We start from the raw sequence: 17648 nt of genomic DNA, 5'->3' as shown, positions 1-17648 counted from the left end.
AATTATGAGATAGAAAGTCAGAATTATGAGTTAGTAAAGTCATAATTATGAGGAAAAAAGTCATAATTATGAGATACTTAAACACATACAGCAGCTTGTTCATGTGCTGAGCTGACACAGAGATGGCTGATAAGACTATCGAAGACTACTTTAGACGGGGCTTTACAAATGATGAAATACTTTGCTTGCAAATTTACATAGAAATATGCTGAGTAAACGCAACCTTGAAAAGATACTTTACTAACTCATAATTATGACTTTGTTTCTCATAATTATGACTTCCTATCTCATAATTATGACTTTCTTTCTCATAATTATGACTTTCTAACTCATAATTATGACTTTACTTGGTGATTTTTTATTTATTTATTTTTGTGGCGGAAATGGGCTTCCATATTTTCATTATCAATGTGCTTTAAAAAAAAAAAAAAAAAAGTATATCGGCCTCAAATATTGGCTTCCAAAATCAGCTTTAGATATCGGCATCGGCATTTGAAAATCCCATATTGGTCGACATCTAATTTTTTAGCACATTTTTGTGCTTTTGTGTATTTTTTTTTCCGCGTCATTTTGTGTGTTTTTTATTTGTGTGTATTGTTGCTGTTTTATTTATTTTTTCTGTTATTTTATGCGTTTACATTGAGGGCCGCATGTGGCCCCCGGGCCCCCAGGGGCCCATGTCTGCTACAAATGGTGAGTGTTTCTGATGATTTGGCATCTGAAGTACCCTAGAAGCATACAGCGTGAACCATTCCGTTTGACATCAAAAAGGAAACATAATGGTTATATGTAAATGTGGTGGCTATGTTGTGAAACCTGTTTGTTTCCGCTCCTTCAAATGTGTTGAGTTTAGTTTCTGCCCTGTCAGATTGTCTCTTACATTTTTTTTTTTTTGCAGTTTTTGGCATGCAGTTCATCCTTTGTACACTGGATGACGCAAAAGGAAACAGGATTCTGAAACTTTCCGGGGTTTCGAGCAACCTTTTCTACCTTTTTTTCCACTGCAGTCAAACATCAGCCTCTACTAGTTGATATAATAAAAAATGAACGTTTTTATTAGAAAAAAAAGAAAAGGAATAAAAGAATAAAAAATAACAACAAACAATTGTCAACATCTCTCCACTTGTTGCAATTTGGTTGATTTAAAATGAATCCTAATCCAGGTATTAATGTAATTTAATAAGGTAAGTGGCTTCAGATTTTCATCAAAATCATGTCCTGAGTAACGCTCATGGATGATTTGTAAAATATGTATACAATACCTGACTTATTGTCACGTAAAAGTAATGTTTTAGTTTTTGTTTTGTTTTTTTGTATTTTTTTCAGGATTTAAAATGTAACGTAAATATTAAATACATTAAGAACAGATATTGCAAAAAAATGTTGACCCCTTAGTGAGACACAATATTAAAGGGGTTTTTTTCCTCAAAGAAATAAAAAGAAAATAGATTCATACATATATCCATAGTCTTTATTATTATTATTATTATTATTATTATTATTATTATTATTATTATTATTATTAATAATAATAATAATAATAATAATATTAATATTAATATTAATAATTGGGGTTCGATTAAAATATTGGCTTTCTACCCTTTTTTCAAAAGTCTTTATGTAATATTTTTACAAATTAGATTGACTGAATAGTGGGGGAAAAAGGCTTTTCTCTTTTTTTGATTTGGCACGCTTACTGGAAAATATCCTGATATTTATGATATAAATTGTCGCTTTGGATAAAAGCATATTGTAAATGAAATTGTAAACTTGTAAACTTGTAATAAATTAAAATGTAATTCTCCTTGAGTGTATGATGCTGCATTTTACAGGCATGCAAACTGGTGCACCCTGATCATTATATGATACAATACAGGCTTCTTCAGGCTAAAGGTCTGACTTATTTTGTTATTCCTAAAGAGCATGTGTCTAAATAAACATTTTTAAAGCTCATGTTTCCTAATTCTCCCAATCATTTAGTTTAAATTCATATAAACGTCAAGGGATAGTAGTAGAACCTGAGTGGGCGGGGCTTCTCCTGTTGTACCTGCTGATCTTCTTTTCTTGTTCTGCTGTGCTGCATTCAAATCCTCTGTTCAACACAGTGACGGCGTGTGCCTGTATACAACGTCACTCAGACTAAACTGCCCTTAAGTTTGGTGAATTTTCGGACATTTTTTATCTCTTAACGTATAACAAGTGAGTATGGGATGTTTTTTCATTGTATCTATGACTTGCGATTTTTTGGGGATCCCAATGTGAGCGGTTAGGTAAGGAGGTGCCCCTGTTTCCCACCGCCCCTGAACGCGGCGCGGTGAACACGGCCAGCAGCTGGAGACGTGCCTAGTGGAGGGCGGCTGGTTCAGCCATGTTAGTTCTCTGAGACGTCCACAAGCGATGAGAGAGCAGCACAGTCATGGCCTTGTCATTGAGCGGAGACGACGAGGAGTATGATTCAGAGTCTGAGCAGGTACGAAGCCTCTAACGTTTCATTTCCAACCATGTCAGCATGTCTACGGTGTGTGTTTTGGTGAAGAGGAAAGCTTTTACTGTGTCGTAGCGGTGGATATGGTTGTGTGTGCTTTTGCTCGGTGCTTCAGGTTCATGTGTGCTTTTAAAGCAGCCCTCCTGTCTGTAGGTGGGCTCCATGAAGACATAGTGAGACACTTTAATGGTTCATGTCTGGTTATAAACAGTAGTGAGTGGCTTGTTGTTGTGTAACAGCTGAATTCCTCCTGAGGTGTCCCCTCTCCGTGCTCCCACCGTCTATCATTGTTAGCCACAAACTGACCCATTTCCCACTGATCTCCACCAGGCTGTAGCACAGGCTAGTCCCCCCGGCCTGAGCTGCTCCTGCTCTCCATGGTGCAGATCTTTGAGAGGAACAGCCTCTGATTGATTTCCACACACTTCCACAAACTTGTCCCGCCGCTCTGCGCCTTTAGGGAGGCTCCAGGCTCAGTGTTGTTGGAGGGGGATGGGAGAGAGGAAACAATGAAGTGGTTTGGCTCTACTTCTGTTGTTTGCTGGTCCAGTGATTGCCAAACTCGTCGACAGTGACCCACTGAAACCCTCCTCTGTTCCTGGGTTCACATGGGTTCAACATATTGGCTGTGTGGTGGATTTCTCTTTCAATCTCTACTCCACATTCTGACTTCTGTGGTCAAGGTTTGGTTTTCTAGGATATTACACAGTCCTCTGTTTGACCCACGGGGAAGCAGTGGAAACCTGTCAAGTGCTGATGTCACACCATCAGGGAGGATGGTGGTGCCCTCACTTGAAGTCCTGACACTACACCACATGTTGTTGTGTACTTCTGATGAATGATGAGTCTTGTGACTTTCTCCACTGAAATCTACTCAGAAGCTGAGTCAGAGAACTCCTCTGCATAACAAAGGCTATGTTTTTGTTCACAAGCCCCTTCAACCAATCCCAAATTCCTGAGACATTACTGTGCAAAAGTTACAGTAAAGACAAGTCAGCTGATGATAGGTGACTGTGAACCATGTTTGTACACGCATGCAAGGAATTAGACACTGAATATCTCTGCTTTCAATGTAAACACACAGGATTTGGTGATGTGAAACTCCAACGGTGTTGTGCATTAGAAGTAACAAAGTCCATTGAATATGATGTAATGATGAGAGACAATGGGGGCCTTCTTCCTCAAGTTTTAAGCAGCAATTTTTTTGTTTGGGTGTGCAGCAGTTATTTATAGAGGTCAACATGGTTGTGCCAAGCAAGGTCAAAGACAACAATAAAAGCCTTTTTGATGTTGACATTTTCCAGTCTGCCGTCCTTTGATGTTTCCTTCATATAGTTTTACAATGAATTCAGCCTCATGGAAAAAACCCTGAAGCCCTGCTTTGCCTAAATGCTGTAAATGAGAACAGCAGGTGGAGAATAGTCCGAAAGTGCTAAACTGATCTCAAGTGATCTGTCACATAACAATCTGAAGAGCACAAAGCATGCAGAGACTTGTTGTTTCTGTTACGTTGTAATTACCTTGTTCTTTGTCATAGAGTAAATACAATCACAACTGGTTTCATTTGTGACCTGTTTAGAAAGGAGGCAGTCCTAAACCTGGATCAGCTAGTTTTTATTTCCTGGTTTTACTTGTCTGACCTGTCCAGTGCACCCAAGCTTTGTTTTCCAGTGAAGAAATCCCTTAAATGGCCATACATCATCAAATATATATTATATTATCAAAAGTCAATCAGAAAGCCACCCTCATGCTGAGTACATGGTGTATGCAGTCGTCAATGACAAGGTAAATGACATCAACGCAGTGCTCCGAGTAAATCACACACCCCTCCTCCTGAGAGCTTATTTTTATCCATCACTTACTGTCCTCTTCAATCTCCGCAAGCCAGGCAAATGGGTTGCCAAGGTAACACGCTGCTCACACAAGAAGCAGTGCAATGGTTCACAGTTGGTCTTATTTTTATCATGCGTTTTTAATATATTTCTGCCATGGCAACAAGGAAGAGATGAAAACCTTGTGCAGAATATGTTATTTTCACCAGAGGTAGTCGGGTCAGTTAGTTACACACATTGATGCTTGTTTGTTTATTTTGCTTTATTGACGCTTAAAAAAAAAAATATGTAGCGTTTGTGTTAATACTATAAGTAGTTGATTAGAGGTAGAGCTGCTGATTGGGTGATTTAAAGACCTGATTGTTACTCCTCATATTTTTCACTATATAAAAAAGGTTTGGAATAAAATTAAATAAAAACCCAGCTTTGCAACAAGATCAAATCAGTAATTTTACTTGTACTTAAGTACGTTTTAAAAGAAGCAAAGTAATTTGTTACATTTCTACATCCAACCATTACTGAGTAAATTATTATTTTTTTGTTTTAAAATTATCAACGAACGTTGTGAAACTGCTATAAATGAAATGAGTAGGGATGAGCATTGGCAAAGATGTTGCAATACGATACGTATCACGATACTGGGGTCATGATACAATATTATCACGATATATTGCGATATTCTACCCAGTTAATACCAAAATTAAACGTAGAGATGAAAGATCAAGTTGCTGCATATGTTCATCAGAAGATATTAGGGATGTAATTAATCATAAGGCAGTTAAATATCGATTCATGGGTATCACGGCTCACATCGATTTTTTTGAAAGTGGAATTGCAGTAATTTTTTTTAAACAGCAGAGGGCGCTATATATTTATCCTTCTCTTGTCCAAATGCTGAGGCGGCGGGTGGAATCTGGTACTTTCTTTCTGGCCGCCTTCTACTCTTAAACATATTCATAAATTATTCCTTACCCTTTTAAAATAAATCATGAGAGAATTGTATCGTGAACCCAGTATCGTGAATCGAATCGTATCGGGAGTTGAGTGAATTGTTACCTCCCTAGAAGATATTGATCATTCAGAGGACAAATTGAGTCAAAACTGTTTGGTTCAAAACATCCTATTTATTATTTATTGTTAGTGTTTTTGCACTTTTTCACTGAAAAAAAGAAAATGCAGTGTTACACACTGCCATCATAAAATAAAGTGCAACAAGTTTCTTTTCAATGAAACTACTGTGTAGAAGTCTCAAAGTAACCATGACAACATAATGACTGCATTGTAAAACTGTAAGTGGGAACATTAAGGATAAATCACCCTGAGTTACTGACAATGCACAAAAATAATAAAAATAATTTCTCCTGTTGTGTCAGTTTAAACACTGATCTGAACAGATTATATGAAAACAAAATGTCTGCATACATAAATATTGCAGGCATTACACACTGCCATCATAAAATCAAGTAACCATTGCAACACACTGGAAGCACTGTAACCACTGAAATATTGCACAAATACACAAAAATATTGATGAAATTAAAAAAAAAAAATTTAAATCGATTTTTTTAAAATAAAAAAAATGGATTTAAAATCGGCACCCAAAAAAATTGCAATATATTGTGAAATCGTTTTTTTTTTTGGCTGTGTTATGGAGGTCAGACCCATGTTTGTTTATTCAGTTTGCAATGATGTTTGACATTTAGCCTATTTTACATCTTTAATCACCACACATGAAGCCTTTTCCACCTTCAGGGGTCTTTTTAAAGCCACTCTTATTGTTGTGTCTTCCAGCAGCGTGCAGCTAACCGGCCAAAGCCTAAGATGGGGACATCAACGGCTGTTAAGCTTCCGTCCAATCGCAGCTCTTCGGGGGCCCGACGCAGGCGGACGCGCTGCCGAAAGTGCGAGGCGTGCCTGCGCCCTGAGTGTGGGGAGTGTCACTTCTGCAAAGACATGAAGAAGTTTGGTGGGCCCGGGCGCATGAAACAGTCATGCATAATGAGACAATGCATCGCGGTGAGTCAGTGGAAAAGATATGCTGTGAAAGATGGAGGGTGTAAGTTATTTAACAATGTGTCAGTGCATCAAAGTGCAAAAAAAAAAATCCTTGTGTTTTGACAATTTAAAGCACAGTGTCAAGCTCATGGCCTGGGGGCAAACCCGGCCCTTTGTAGCATCCAATTTGGCCCGCAGGAGAAAGTAGAAATGACAGCGAAAACATGAACCATTGTGTGAATGAAACTCAACAATATTTGCTGGGGCTCACACAGTTCTCCCGGTGCTTACAGTATATCACATGATTGCAGTCATTTTTAATGTTAAACTGTTGAAATCAAACTCTTAATTTTTACAAAATATTTTAGTTTTATTTAAATTATGACATGATATTTTCCTGAAATAGAAAATGGTCACAAAATCTAGGAAATTTAAAGTGACGATCCTGTTGGGACTGATATCTATCACTTATTGCTTGGATATGGTCGGTTTCTTTCATATTTTGTATTTTATGTATACGTACAAGTCCGAACTATGGCACAATAATGTTGAATGTACTCGTTTTCCTGCATAAAATCTGTGGCCCACTTGAGATCAAACTGCTCCGTATTTTGACACTCCTGGTTTAAAGAGTCGGTGCAGCTTCACTTATTTGAGTTTTTATTTTGTGTGTGTTTGTGACTCACGCAGCCGGTGCTACCTCACACTGCTGTGTGTGTGGTGTGTAAAGAAGCAGGAAAGGAGGACACACTGGAGGACGAGGAGGACAAGTTCAACTTTATGCTCATGGAGTGCTCGATCTGCAATGAGATCGTCCATCCCAACTGCCTGAAGGTACAGAGTAAGCCTGGGAGCTGTTGAACCGCTCCGCCTATCATTCCCGTAGCGACTCGGTGTCCCAGGAATCTCAGGTTATTGTGGGATGAAGGGAATGACTCAGACAGATGGACTGTACACACACACACACACAAAATGAGAGGAGGAAACGGCAGTGTTTATCTCACAACCCACGCTGCTTTTTATGTGGGGCAGATTTTTGTCTTACGATTCAGGTGTGGTACGTTTTAGGGTTTGACTCACACTGCAGTATAAACCATCAGGAGAAAATACACGCACAGCGTGACTAAAATGAGTCAGATGTGCTTCATGCAGACGCACTGTGTTGTGTCAAAGAGCAAGCCCAAAAAATGCCCCCTCCCCCGATTATTGTGTCAGTAATAATTGTCCTTTTACTCCGATAAGAGCTGTCATTTTATTTTAATCCACAGCCTCTTTTAACACTTCAAACTACCTTCATCAACAACAGTTCCTTCATTTATTATCAAAGATTTCTTTTCATGACATGTAACCTCTAGAGCTGCCAACTTTGGTCGTTTAGTCGACTAATTGATCGATGCCGTCATGGTCGACCAAGATTTTCATTGGCCGCTGCAAAAAAAAAAAAAAAATGCCGACTGCTTCGATCAGAGCAGAGAGGGAACAAATTAGGACATGCTTGAAGCACAAGCATCCACTATTGGATCAATCCTTTTTCTGCACAAGAACATGGATTATTCTTATATTTGATACGTAGATTATGTAAATACGTGCGTTTGTTTCCCTGTGCGCTGATTTGATGTTGACATTAACAGTTAAAAATAAAAGCAGGCTTACAAACATAATTACGTAATTTGTATGAGCATGACTAAGGTTCATATCATAACTGGTCTGTGTTTAAAAGCAAATCAGCACCACAAAAAGCCAAAACAAAATATTTCTCTCTTTTTCTTTCTCCTCATCCTCCTCTGCACCTGCTCATTCATTCTCCGTTTTTTTTTTTGGTCGACTTAACGCTACATGTGCCATCGTCTTGGTCGACCAATTATTTCCTTTGTTGACTACAGCCCTAGTAATCACTGTTTTTTTTAATAATCTGCCTGAATGTGTGAGCTGCTCAACAATGCACTGCAGACTATATTTTAATGATAAGGTAAAAAATATGTTTTGTTTTTTTTATTTAACTTTATTAATCTGCTGTTTGATCAGATAAGTGATGCCTCTGGAGTGGTGAACGACGAACTGCCAAACTGTTGGGAGTGCCCCAAATGCAACCATGCGGGGAAAAGTGGAAAAGTGAGTACAAATATGTCAGACTATGCTGAATCAGCAGCAGAATATTTAGTGTGTGTGTTTGAGGTATTTAAAAAACATGGTTGAATATACTGTTGTTGTTTTTTTTGTTACTTTTTTGTAATATGATCTCCTTCCCCTTATATATATATATATGTGTGTGGTTGGTTTACTCCGTGCTATTAGGCTAAAGGTATAAAGATGTCTCCCATGTTTTTCCCCTTTGGCACTGAAGCAAAAAAGAGGTCCTGGGTTCAAATATGCCTCCAACCTCCCGGGCTCTTTGCTGAGGGAGCAGAAGCCTGGGAAAGACGAAGGAGACACTTCTTCTGCCGCCAAGAAGAGACCGGAGAGAGACGAGACGCCCAGGTTCAAACTGGAGGACAGACACCCACCGGTGCTGTCACCCAGCAGCCTGCTGAGAGCCAGACCTGAAGACAAACTGAGGAAGAAGAGGAAGCTGTTTGATGATGAAGAAGAGGAGCTTAGCATGCGGAGGAAAATATGCGTACGTTTTAATATGACTCAATGTAGAAGGCAGGGTCAATATAATTCTGTAGTTAATAATTCATTACAATTATGATGTAATTGTAATTGAAAAAACATCTCGCTATTGTAATCATGATGTAATTGTAATTGAGTTCAGATAATTTACTTTGTAATTGGCATAAAAATTTTATTTAAAAAACTGTCATTTACAATGTAATCAAACGCAAACTTGTGAAACCATCTTACAGTTCTATGGCTGACATACATAGATACAAAAATATTAAACATGTTTCATATTTCATATTCATATTTACCTTTCAGTTCTCGTGATATTAATTTGACCATTTAAAAATAATTAAAATCAAGGGGTATACTGACTAAAAAGGTTCAGACGCCCACAACAAAAATATCAATACCAATATTTTCATTGATTAGGAAGCCTAACAAGGTAACTAAGATATGAGAAACTAATTAGATGATTGATAATATTTTTTAGTGTATTTTACAGCTGATTTAAGACATGGGTCATAACTGACCTGGTATCATAAGAGATGCTAACACAAGAGGAATGTCACGTTTTATTGGCTTATTTATTAAACGCTCAGTAATTGTGATTAATTGTAATTGAAATTCTGTAATTGAAGATGTAATTGACCCTAACCCTGGTAGACGGTGCTGTGGACTGTGTTGGGTATTCTGTGACGATGTTTGTCTTTTTGCAGGAAAAGTCAGACGACCCTTATTTCTCCAAACTTGTGCATCAAATCAAGACAGAGGAGGATGACGATGCGTATGAGGAAGAGGAAGAAGAAGGACGGGACTCTCGCTACCGTAGTGGCGCCGAGTGGAAAGGACGCTATGGAGACGCAGAAGAAGCAGATTACAGAGACTCTAAGATCGACCTTTTGAGTCTTCGTCTGAAAACTCCGGTCGGAGACAGCGACCAGTCCCACTGCAGCTCCCCACAGGCGGGTCCCAGCAGCGAGGGTGGGAGTGAGACCCAGGACAAAGGGCCACGCCCAAAAGCGCGGCGTAAACGGCGTCTGCCTAACAGAGAGCTGAGTCGAGAATTGAGCAAAGCCTTGAACCAGGAGATCCAGAAAACCGAGGACAGCCTGGCCAATGAGAACCGGCAGCCCCTAAAGGTAGAGCCTGAGAGTGAAAATGAAGAGCCCAAGAGGCTGTTCCGCAACGAGCTGAACGATCAGAGGTGCCACCTGAAGGCCAAAGAAATGAACGGGACTCCCTGGGAGTTACGCCACTTCTACCCTAGTCAAATCACTCCACTGGGTTTCAACCGGAGCACTCCCACCTCCCGGCCCGCCCCACCACGATCTCCTCCCAAGTGCGTCCAGATGGAGCGTCACGTCATCAGACCTCCTCCCATCAGCCCCCCGCCCGACGGACTGCCTCTAAAAGACGGCAAGATGCACGTCATGCAGCGCGAAGCCTGGATGGAAGTTTTCCAACATCTCACTCACCAGGAGCTGTGCGTCTGCATGAGAGTCTGCAAAACATGGAACAGATGGTAAAATGACACATTTCAAAACACATGCTAATTTTTTATATATTTTAATGTCACGATTAATGCAGAAAAAAAAAACTCCTGGTATGAACAACTTCACGTTTGAACCTAAACTCTCTCTGCTCAGGTGTTGTGATAAGAGACTTTGGATACAGATTGATCTGAACCGCTGCACCTCCATCACTCCACTGATGCTGAGCGGCATTATCCGCCGACAGCCCATTTATTTAGACCTCAGCTGGACCAACATATCCAAGAAGCAGTTAAGCTGGCTCATTAATCGGTTACCAGGTAATTGACTGTGGCTTGATCGGGTGGTTTTTAGTGTCGTTCATTTTGCGTGTGTTTTAAAGACGTTGTGTGTCTCTCAGGTCTGCGAGTGTTGAAGCTGTCAGGATGCTCCTGGGCAGCCGTGTCTGCACTCTGCACCTCCAGCTGCCCTCTGCTGCGGACCCTGGATGTCCAGTGGGTGGAGGGACTCAAAGACCCACAGATGAGGGACCTTCTGTCACCGCCCACAGACAACAGACCAGGTAAGAAACACAAACACCATTGTGTGTTGTGGCTTTAACAGTTATCTTTCATAGCAATGTCAGTGTTCTGCTGACTCATTTCAAATTGGAGTGTTTGACATGAAATACTGTTCCTAAAGGCGGATTTTCACTCGTTTTTAAATATCCACCTTTGATTGAATTATGGACACAACTTCATGTGCGAGTAAAGAAATACCTGTTGTTGTTTTAATCGCACATTAAATCATACCAATACTTCAAAAACAGCCTCAACCCATTTATTATAAGTTTAGCTTTTTAATCACTGTAATAAGGGAATAAAAATAATAGATAACATTACTAGAAAATGATTTATGCCTGATCACAGCATATCAATCCACAGGTCAGCTGGACACTCGCTGTAAGCTACGTAACGTGGAGGATCTGCGTCTGGCAGGACTCGACATCACAGACACGTCCCTTCGCCTCATCAGCCGACAGATGCCTTCACTGTCACGGCTGGACCTCAGCTACTGCAACCACATCAATGATCAGTCTGTCAACCTGCTGACCGCAGCAGGGACCACCACCAGGGACTCTCTCACTGAGATCAACCTGTCAGGTGAGCTCTGGTTAAACCTTAAACAGCATTTGAGTGTTGGAAATCTATCTCAGATAAAATACAAATGTAATAAATAGTACTGCTTTGTTTGCTTTTATATGACCGTTCACTTGTTAATATACATGGTTTAGGTCCGACATGGCATCCGGGGGTCACATGCAGCCCTTGGTCTAATTTTGTGCGGCCCTCAAAGTTTTCCAAAAATGCACCAAACGTAAGAAAAATACACAAAAACAGCAAAAAAATACACAAAATTACTCCATTAATCATACAGAATTACAGAAGTATACATAACCAGGACAAAAACACACACAACTAGAAATAAATAATTGAAAAATATAGAAAACGACAACAAAAATACACAATATAATTACCAAAAAAATCCAACATGACTCATAACAAAAATATACAGAATGACTGAAATATATACAACAAAAACATACAGAAAAAGACAAAATGACAACAAAAATATACAGGATGACTGAAATATATACAACAACAGCAAAAATGACAGAAAAACACATACTTCAAAAATAACCATAAAAACAATAGAAAAAATCACAAAACAACAACAAAAATACACATAATCCTTTGTTCTTTCCTGCATTAATGCTCAGGTTGGTTATTAGTTTGAATGTTGACATGAATGTTCATAATATGTCCCTTAGATCAGACGGTTGATAAAAGTTATCCATCTTTATTCTATAGTGTACATAGTCAAAATGTACAGGTTTGTTTTACATTTAGTACTGTTGACTAGGGGTGAGTATTGGCAATTATTGTGATAGTATATATATATATCACAATACGATATTATCACGATATATCATGATATTCCACCCAGTTAATATCAAAATTAAACGTAGAGATGAAAAATGAAGTTGCTGCATATGTTCATCAGAAGATATTGATCATTCAGAGGACAAACTGAGTCAAAACTGTTTGTTTCAAAACATCCTATTTATTATTTATTATTAGTGTTTTTGCAGATTTTCACTGAAAAAAATAAAATTCAGTGTTACACACTGTCATTATAAAATAAAGTGCATCAAGTTTCTTTTCACTGAAACTACTGTGTATAAATTATCCCATTGTGTCAGTTTAAACACTGATCTGAACAGATTATATGAAAATAAAATGCCTGTGCAACATCTCCAGCTGTAGAAAACGCACGTCCACGAAAATGTGCAAAAATACAATGAGAAAGATATTGATTAAATATCAGACAAAAAAAAAACGTTTAAAAAAAAAAAAAATTGATTTAAAATCGGCACCCAATTGCGATATATTGTGAAATCGATTTTTTTTTTTTTTTCACACCTCTACTTTTGACAAACCGTTTGTGGAGCTGCAGAGGAAGTTTTCCGTTAGCATCTGTCAGTGAAGGATGTCTACACTGCAGCTTGTTTAACATTGTGATGACAGCTGTGCTTGTTTTCTTTTAGATGATTTGACTTGTGTCAGCTTTATCAACTCGAGTCAGATTTTCACATTAAAAGTCCACACAATCAAACAAGTATTGGATAATAAAGGAAAACAAGTATGTGCAGTTAAATACACACGCACACACACGTACGCACTAGTTTACTGCACAGTTTGTGCCAAATAGGACAGATTAAAAAGCTTTCCATTGTTTGATCTTACCTCATGGATCCAAAATGGCTCTGTAAAAAAATAAAAGTTATAAACGGTGGGTATGATAAGATTAAGTTACACAAAAGCTGTGTTCACCACCACAACTTATTAGCTCTGTTTATTGAGCCGATTGAACAACAGGGAGCTGATTAAAGGCCCAGGGTGTGAGCTATTTGTGTTTGGACTGACACTCAAATATGAAGCCCTAATGTTCTGCTCAGCAACTTCAAAGGAAGGAAGTCATCACTCGGCTGAAAAATCTAAACAAACCTGTCGGTGAGAAAAAGCATTAGGTGTGGCCAACTGTTGAGTTATACTTTCCAGTTTATAAAAACAAAAACACTTCCTAATGGTTAAAGGATAGAACACTCCACCTTAGTGAATCCAAAGGACTGACCACAATCTGTAAACCAGCAGTAGAAGAGAATAGAAAAACTTGATACTGAAGAAAGTATCGATGCCAAAAGGTGAGTATCGAGTACGGTACAGCGTCGTGTTCATCTCTTAATATCTATGATTCATTTCCAGTTTTTTTACCCCTCGCCTGTTTCAATTGACACAACTTAATTCACTGCTGCAGACAAACAGACACACGTGCAGCCCCTCCCCTCAGCTGCAGCTGAACCCACTACCTCATCATAACAGTGAGTTAGTGCTGCTGCTGCTGGGGGGCCTGCCCAACATATCATAAAAAAAAGAATAATGGTTAAATAATTTGGAAATTCTTTGGCTTCAGAGAGTCTGTGTGTGTGTCTGTGTCTGTGTCTGTGTGTTAATAGTGGCAACTGTTTATATATTTTGTATCTGATAAATTCACAATTGTCAGTAATAATGAATAAATAATTGATAGTTAATTGTAATAATGAAAAAAAGTGTACAGCACTTTGGTCAGCTGCAGTTGTTTTTAAAATGTGTACAAATGCATGTAATTTGTTTTATACATTTTGAAATTGTTTTCTACACCTCTGTTAATAAAGGTCCCTGTGTGACATTTGGCTTTAACTGACTTACCTTATTTTAAGAGTTTGTCTCTGAAAAAAAAAACCTAAATGCTATAATAGTTAGCGGAAAACCCAAATACATCACAGAGAAAACATCAATATATATTGCGTATTGCCATTCTGATTTGATTTTATGCATCAAAGCATCATCTCAAGGCAAGGGTAAAATATTCAGATATACAGTATATCGTGATATAGCTTGAAAATATTGATATATATATATATATATATATATATATATATATATATATATATATATATATATATATATATATATATATATATATATATATATGACCTACTGTGGCATCGAAAATGGTATTGAGTATCGTGGCTTTTTTTTGTTTTTTTTTCCTGAGTATTGGTATCGAGTTTGAAATTCTAGTATCATGACAACCCTAGAAGAGAACATACAGAAGAATCTGGCTTTTTATTGACAGAGGAGCATAAAAATATCTTTTTCTGTAGAATAAAAGGTGGACAATGACCTACAGCTGCTAAAGAGTTTCTAAAGAAAAAGAGTGGAAAGTCAAACCTGACCGACAGTGACATTTTTGACGCCATGCATCTGTGAAGACCCAACTTTTATCTAATGTTTCTCCTCTTTTGTTTATAGTTTGTAATCGAGTCACAGACCATTCCTTGAACTTTTTCAAACGCTGCGGGAGCATCTGCCAGATCGACCTCCGCTTCTGCAAACAGGTGACCAAGACGGCCTGTGAAAGGTTCATCGCAGAGATGTCAGTAAGCGTCCCGTTCCGACTCAAAGAGGAGAAACTGCTGCACAAGGCCAGCTAGTTGCAAACAGGACGGATACACACAGTGAAGGGCTGTCTTTGCACTTATACCAGAACAACTGCTCCTGTGACCAGTCACACAACAGACTCATGTGAGCAATGGAGGCGAACATTCACTGGACAGCCATAAAGAAAACATCATGCATGTTGACTGTGATTTTATATAAAAAATGTGCTCGTTATTGTGGGGTTACTTGTATTCTTTAAATATTGTAAAACAGTATTTTTCTACCAGCGTCATTTCATGAGTTTATAGTGTCACTGGAGCTAAATAAATAATGACACGGAGGCTGCGCGTCGTCACGTGTGACCTGAAAATCTTCAGTGGTGGAACAGTGTCTGTGTGCCAAACGCTGCTTCAGTTTCAAACAGAAAACAAGCATGGACATTATTATTTCTCATGGACATGCTTCAAATATCTACAATGTCTTTCCACAGCGATAAGGAACAAATGCTCCTTCTTCTTCACCCTCAGGCCTTTGTTTGGGTTGATACTTTGAGTTCTTGGGAGTGTTTTGTTTGAATGGGGTTTTTCATCACTATTACAAACATTAATTTATTGTTTTTTTTTTTTTTATTACAGTTTGTATTTATTCAATAACTATACAGTTTGATCATTCAACATGTGCAGTTAAATAATCAAACTGGGATGACTTAGTAAAAAACCAGTCAGCGCTTTACTTTCTACCATTTCTTATAAGCAGCTGATAATGACTTTAAAAAAAAAAAAAAAAAAAATTACTCATTAGCGTGTATTTAAAACGTACTCCATACAGTTGGTGTTGTGCTGTACATTTATGGCCTCAGGTGAATGTGATGTTTATATTTGTACATCAGGAAATTAAGTTCTGAAAGGCATTAAAAGAATTTCAACTGTACCATCCTTAAGTCTCTTCATTCTTCGTTACATTGTGCTGCCATAATCGCCAAGTGGTTTGTGACATGATCTCTGAAACTAGTTATAGGTCACTGCGTTCATGATTCATAAAGGGATTCACCGAAATAAAAATTTATGGCCGAAGCCGAATAAAATATAAACGCTTGACCGAATTTCAAATGCGGTTAATTTTTTCACTATTTTTTTTACTAGTGCATAGCCTAGAACACATTTTTAGATTTGTTTTTTAAAGAAAGTAAATGTTTATTGAATATTCTGACATGTTTTAGATATCCCAGTAGCCTTTGCTTTTCAAAAAAAGCACAACAAAGTTTTTCATTTACATTAGCCCTTCAAATAAAACAAAACATGCATTACAAAAAAAAACATTTAAGAGGAGGTATGATGAAAAAAAAAATGACTTTATAATGGTTTTTCTAGTGATATACTGTACATCCAGTTGTCATCAGAACCAATACATAACATTTGTAAAAAGTCAGCTCCAAATGGGTGAGTTGGATTTTGCCCACATTGGCAGGTGACGTCACTTAACACGCCTCCTAGAATGTGAGCTCCTCCCTCTCCAACTATTTACCAGCTAAAACAACACTGCTGTTTAATATAGAATATATATTATACTTTATTGCCTTATATGTAAATGCAAACTGCACTACTGGACGCCCAAACTGCACTACTTTTTCTGCAGCCGATCATGTTGGGAGTCACTGCTTGGAGCCACAAACCCATTCAATTATCAAGTTAGAGATATCTTTAAATTAATTGTGGTTCGAGATATCTCAAATTCAAGATATATTTAACTTTAATTGTTACTAGTCAAAATGTAATTACAGTTATCTTGAACGAAAGTTTTGACTAGGCAAATTGATATTGCAGATACAGTATCTGTTATGACAGGTAGGAGGAGGGGCTAATGGTGGGCAGGAGGTCAAATGTCAGACAAAAAAGGTTCAATACATCGTAGATTTCTTGCACAACTCTCAAGTGAACGTAGCTTTGGCTACCCACAAAGTCCTTGATTGTAACTTCTCTCTAACCCGAACCCATTTCCTAAAAATCTTATCAATTACCACAACTGCCATTTCTTCTGCTAACACTAAAATGACGTTTCCTCTTCTCCTCCAGGTCATTTGGTACAGTATCCAATGAGAAGCCCCGCATAGCAGTGTCATATGAGTCATAAACACCATTTTGACTAGTCACAGTGTAATTACAGATATTTTTAAACAGTTTCGACGAGTCAAAACTCAGTTACAGATATCTGCCAAAACTGAATGTAGATATCTCTAACTGTATTTTTGACTAGTCAAAATTGAATTTTGAGTAGTCACAATTATGTTGTTGATATCTATAATGTTAATTCCGGATAGTCAAATGTAGCTAATAAATGTTAGAAGGGCTTGCCATACAGCGCACACACTTTTCCGACTCAAAAATCACGTTGTTTGATTGCGTCAATGCGTCACACGCTACTATTCGGCCTTGCTTTTAACTCACTAAACCGAAGGCCGAATGTGGCTTTTTTTTTTGCAATATTCGCCACCGAATATTTGGTGCATCCCTAATATTTAGTACTAATAATCTCATTATCAGAATGTTTTTGACCCATATATTTCAAATTAAGATATTCTGCTCAGTGTTAAAATCTAAAAACCTACTAAAGGTGGGACGATATATCATGCGACAAGACATGGCGATATTGATAGATAAGGTACTGTATATCGTCTCGGGCAGTGTTTCTCAAATGGGGGTGTGTGATGGCACCACAGGGG

At 38.1% G+C, this 17648-nt stretch overlaps 2 protein-coding genes across 7 annotated transcripts in view; one reads left to right on the top strand and one right to left on the bottom strand.

Annotated features, from left to right (window-relative positions):
* Positions 1-17648, bottom strand: part of gapvd1 (GTPase activating protein and VPS9 domains 1) — a 748782-nt gene that overhangs the window by 413050 nt on the left and 318084 nt on the right. The gene's annotated exons all lie outside the window — the stretch shown is intronic.
* Positions 2113-15864, top strand: kdm2ba (lysine (K)-specific demethylase 2Ba). 6 transcript variants are annotated; one of them, XM_028456969.1, is made up of 10 exons: positions 2113-2470; positions 6112-6333; positions 7003-7146; positions 8338-8424; positions 8648-8929; positions 9633-10438; positions 10563-10726; positions 10807-10968; positions 11330-11548; positions 11680-11956. In XM_028456969.1, the coding sequence occupies exons 1-10, from the start codon at positions 2417-2419 to the stop codon at positions 11865-11867; spliced, it is 2328 nt and encodes a 775-aa protein (XP_028312770.1). In that variant the 5' UTR covers positions 2113-2416; the 3' UTR covers positions 11868-11956. The 6 variants fall into 6 exon arrangements, with proteins under 6 accessions (XP_028312770.1, XP_028312772.1, XP_028312769.1 ...); XM_028456971.1 differs by having other exon boundaries at positions 6109-6333; positions 8657-8929; XM_028456968.1 differs by having other exon boundaries at positions 2114-2470; positions 6109-6333.

Source organism: Gouania willdenowi, chromosome 9, assembly GCF_900634775.1.
Source record: "Gouania willdenowi chromosome 9, fGouWil2.1, whole genome shotgun sequence".
NCBI lineage: Eukaryota > Metazoa > Chordata > Actinopteri > Blenniiformes > Gobiesocidae > Gouania > Gouania willdenowi.
The sequence above is the reverse complement of the archived record's forward strand: the minus strand, read 5'-3'. Positions and strand labels throughout refer to the sequence as shown.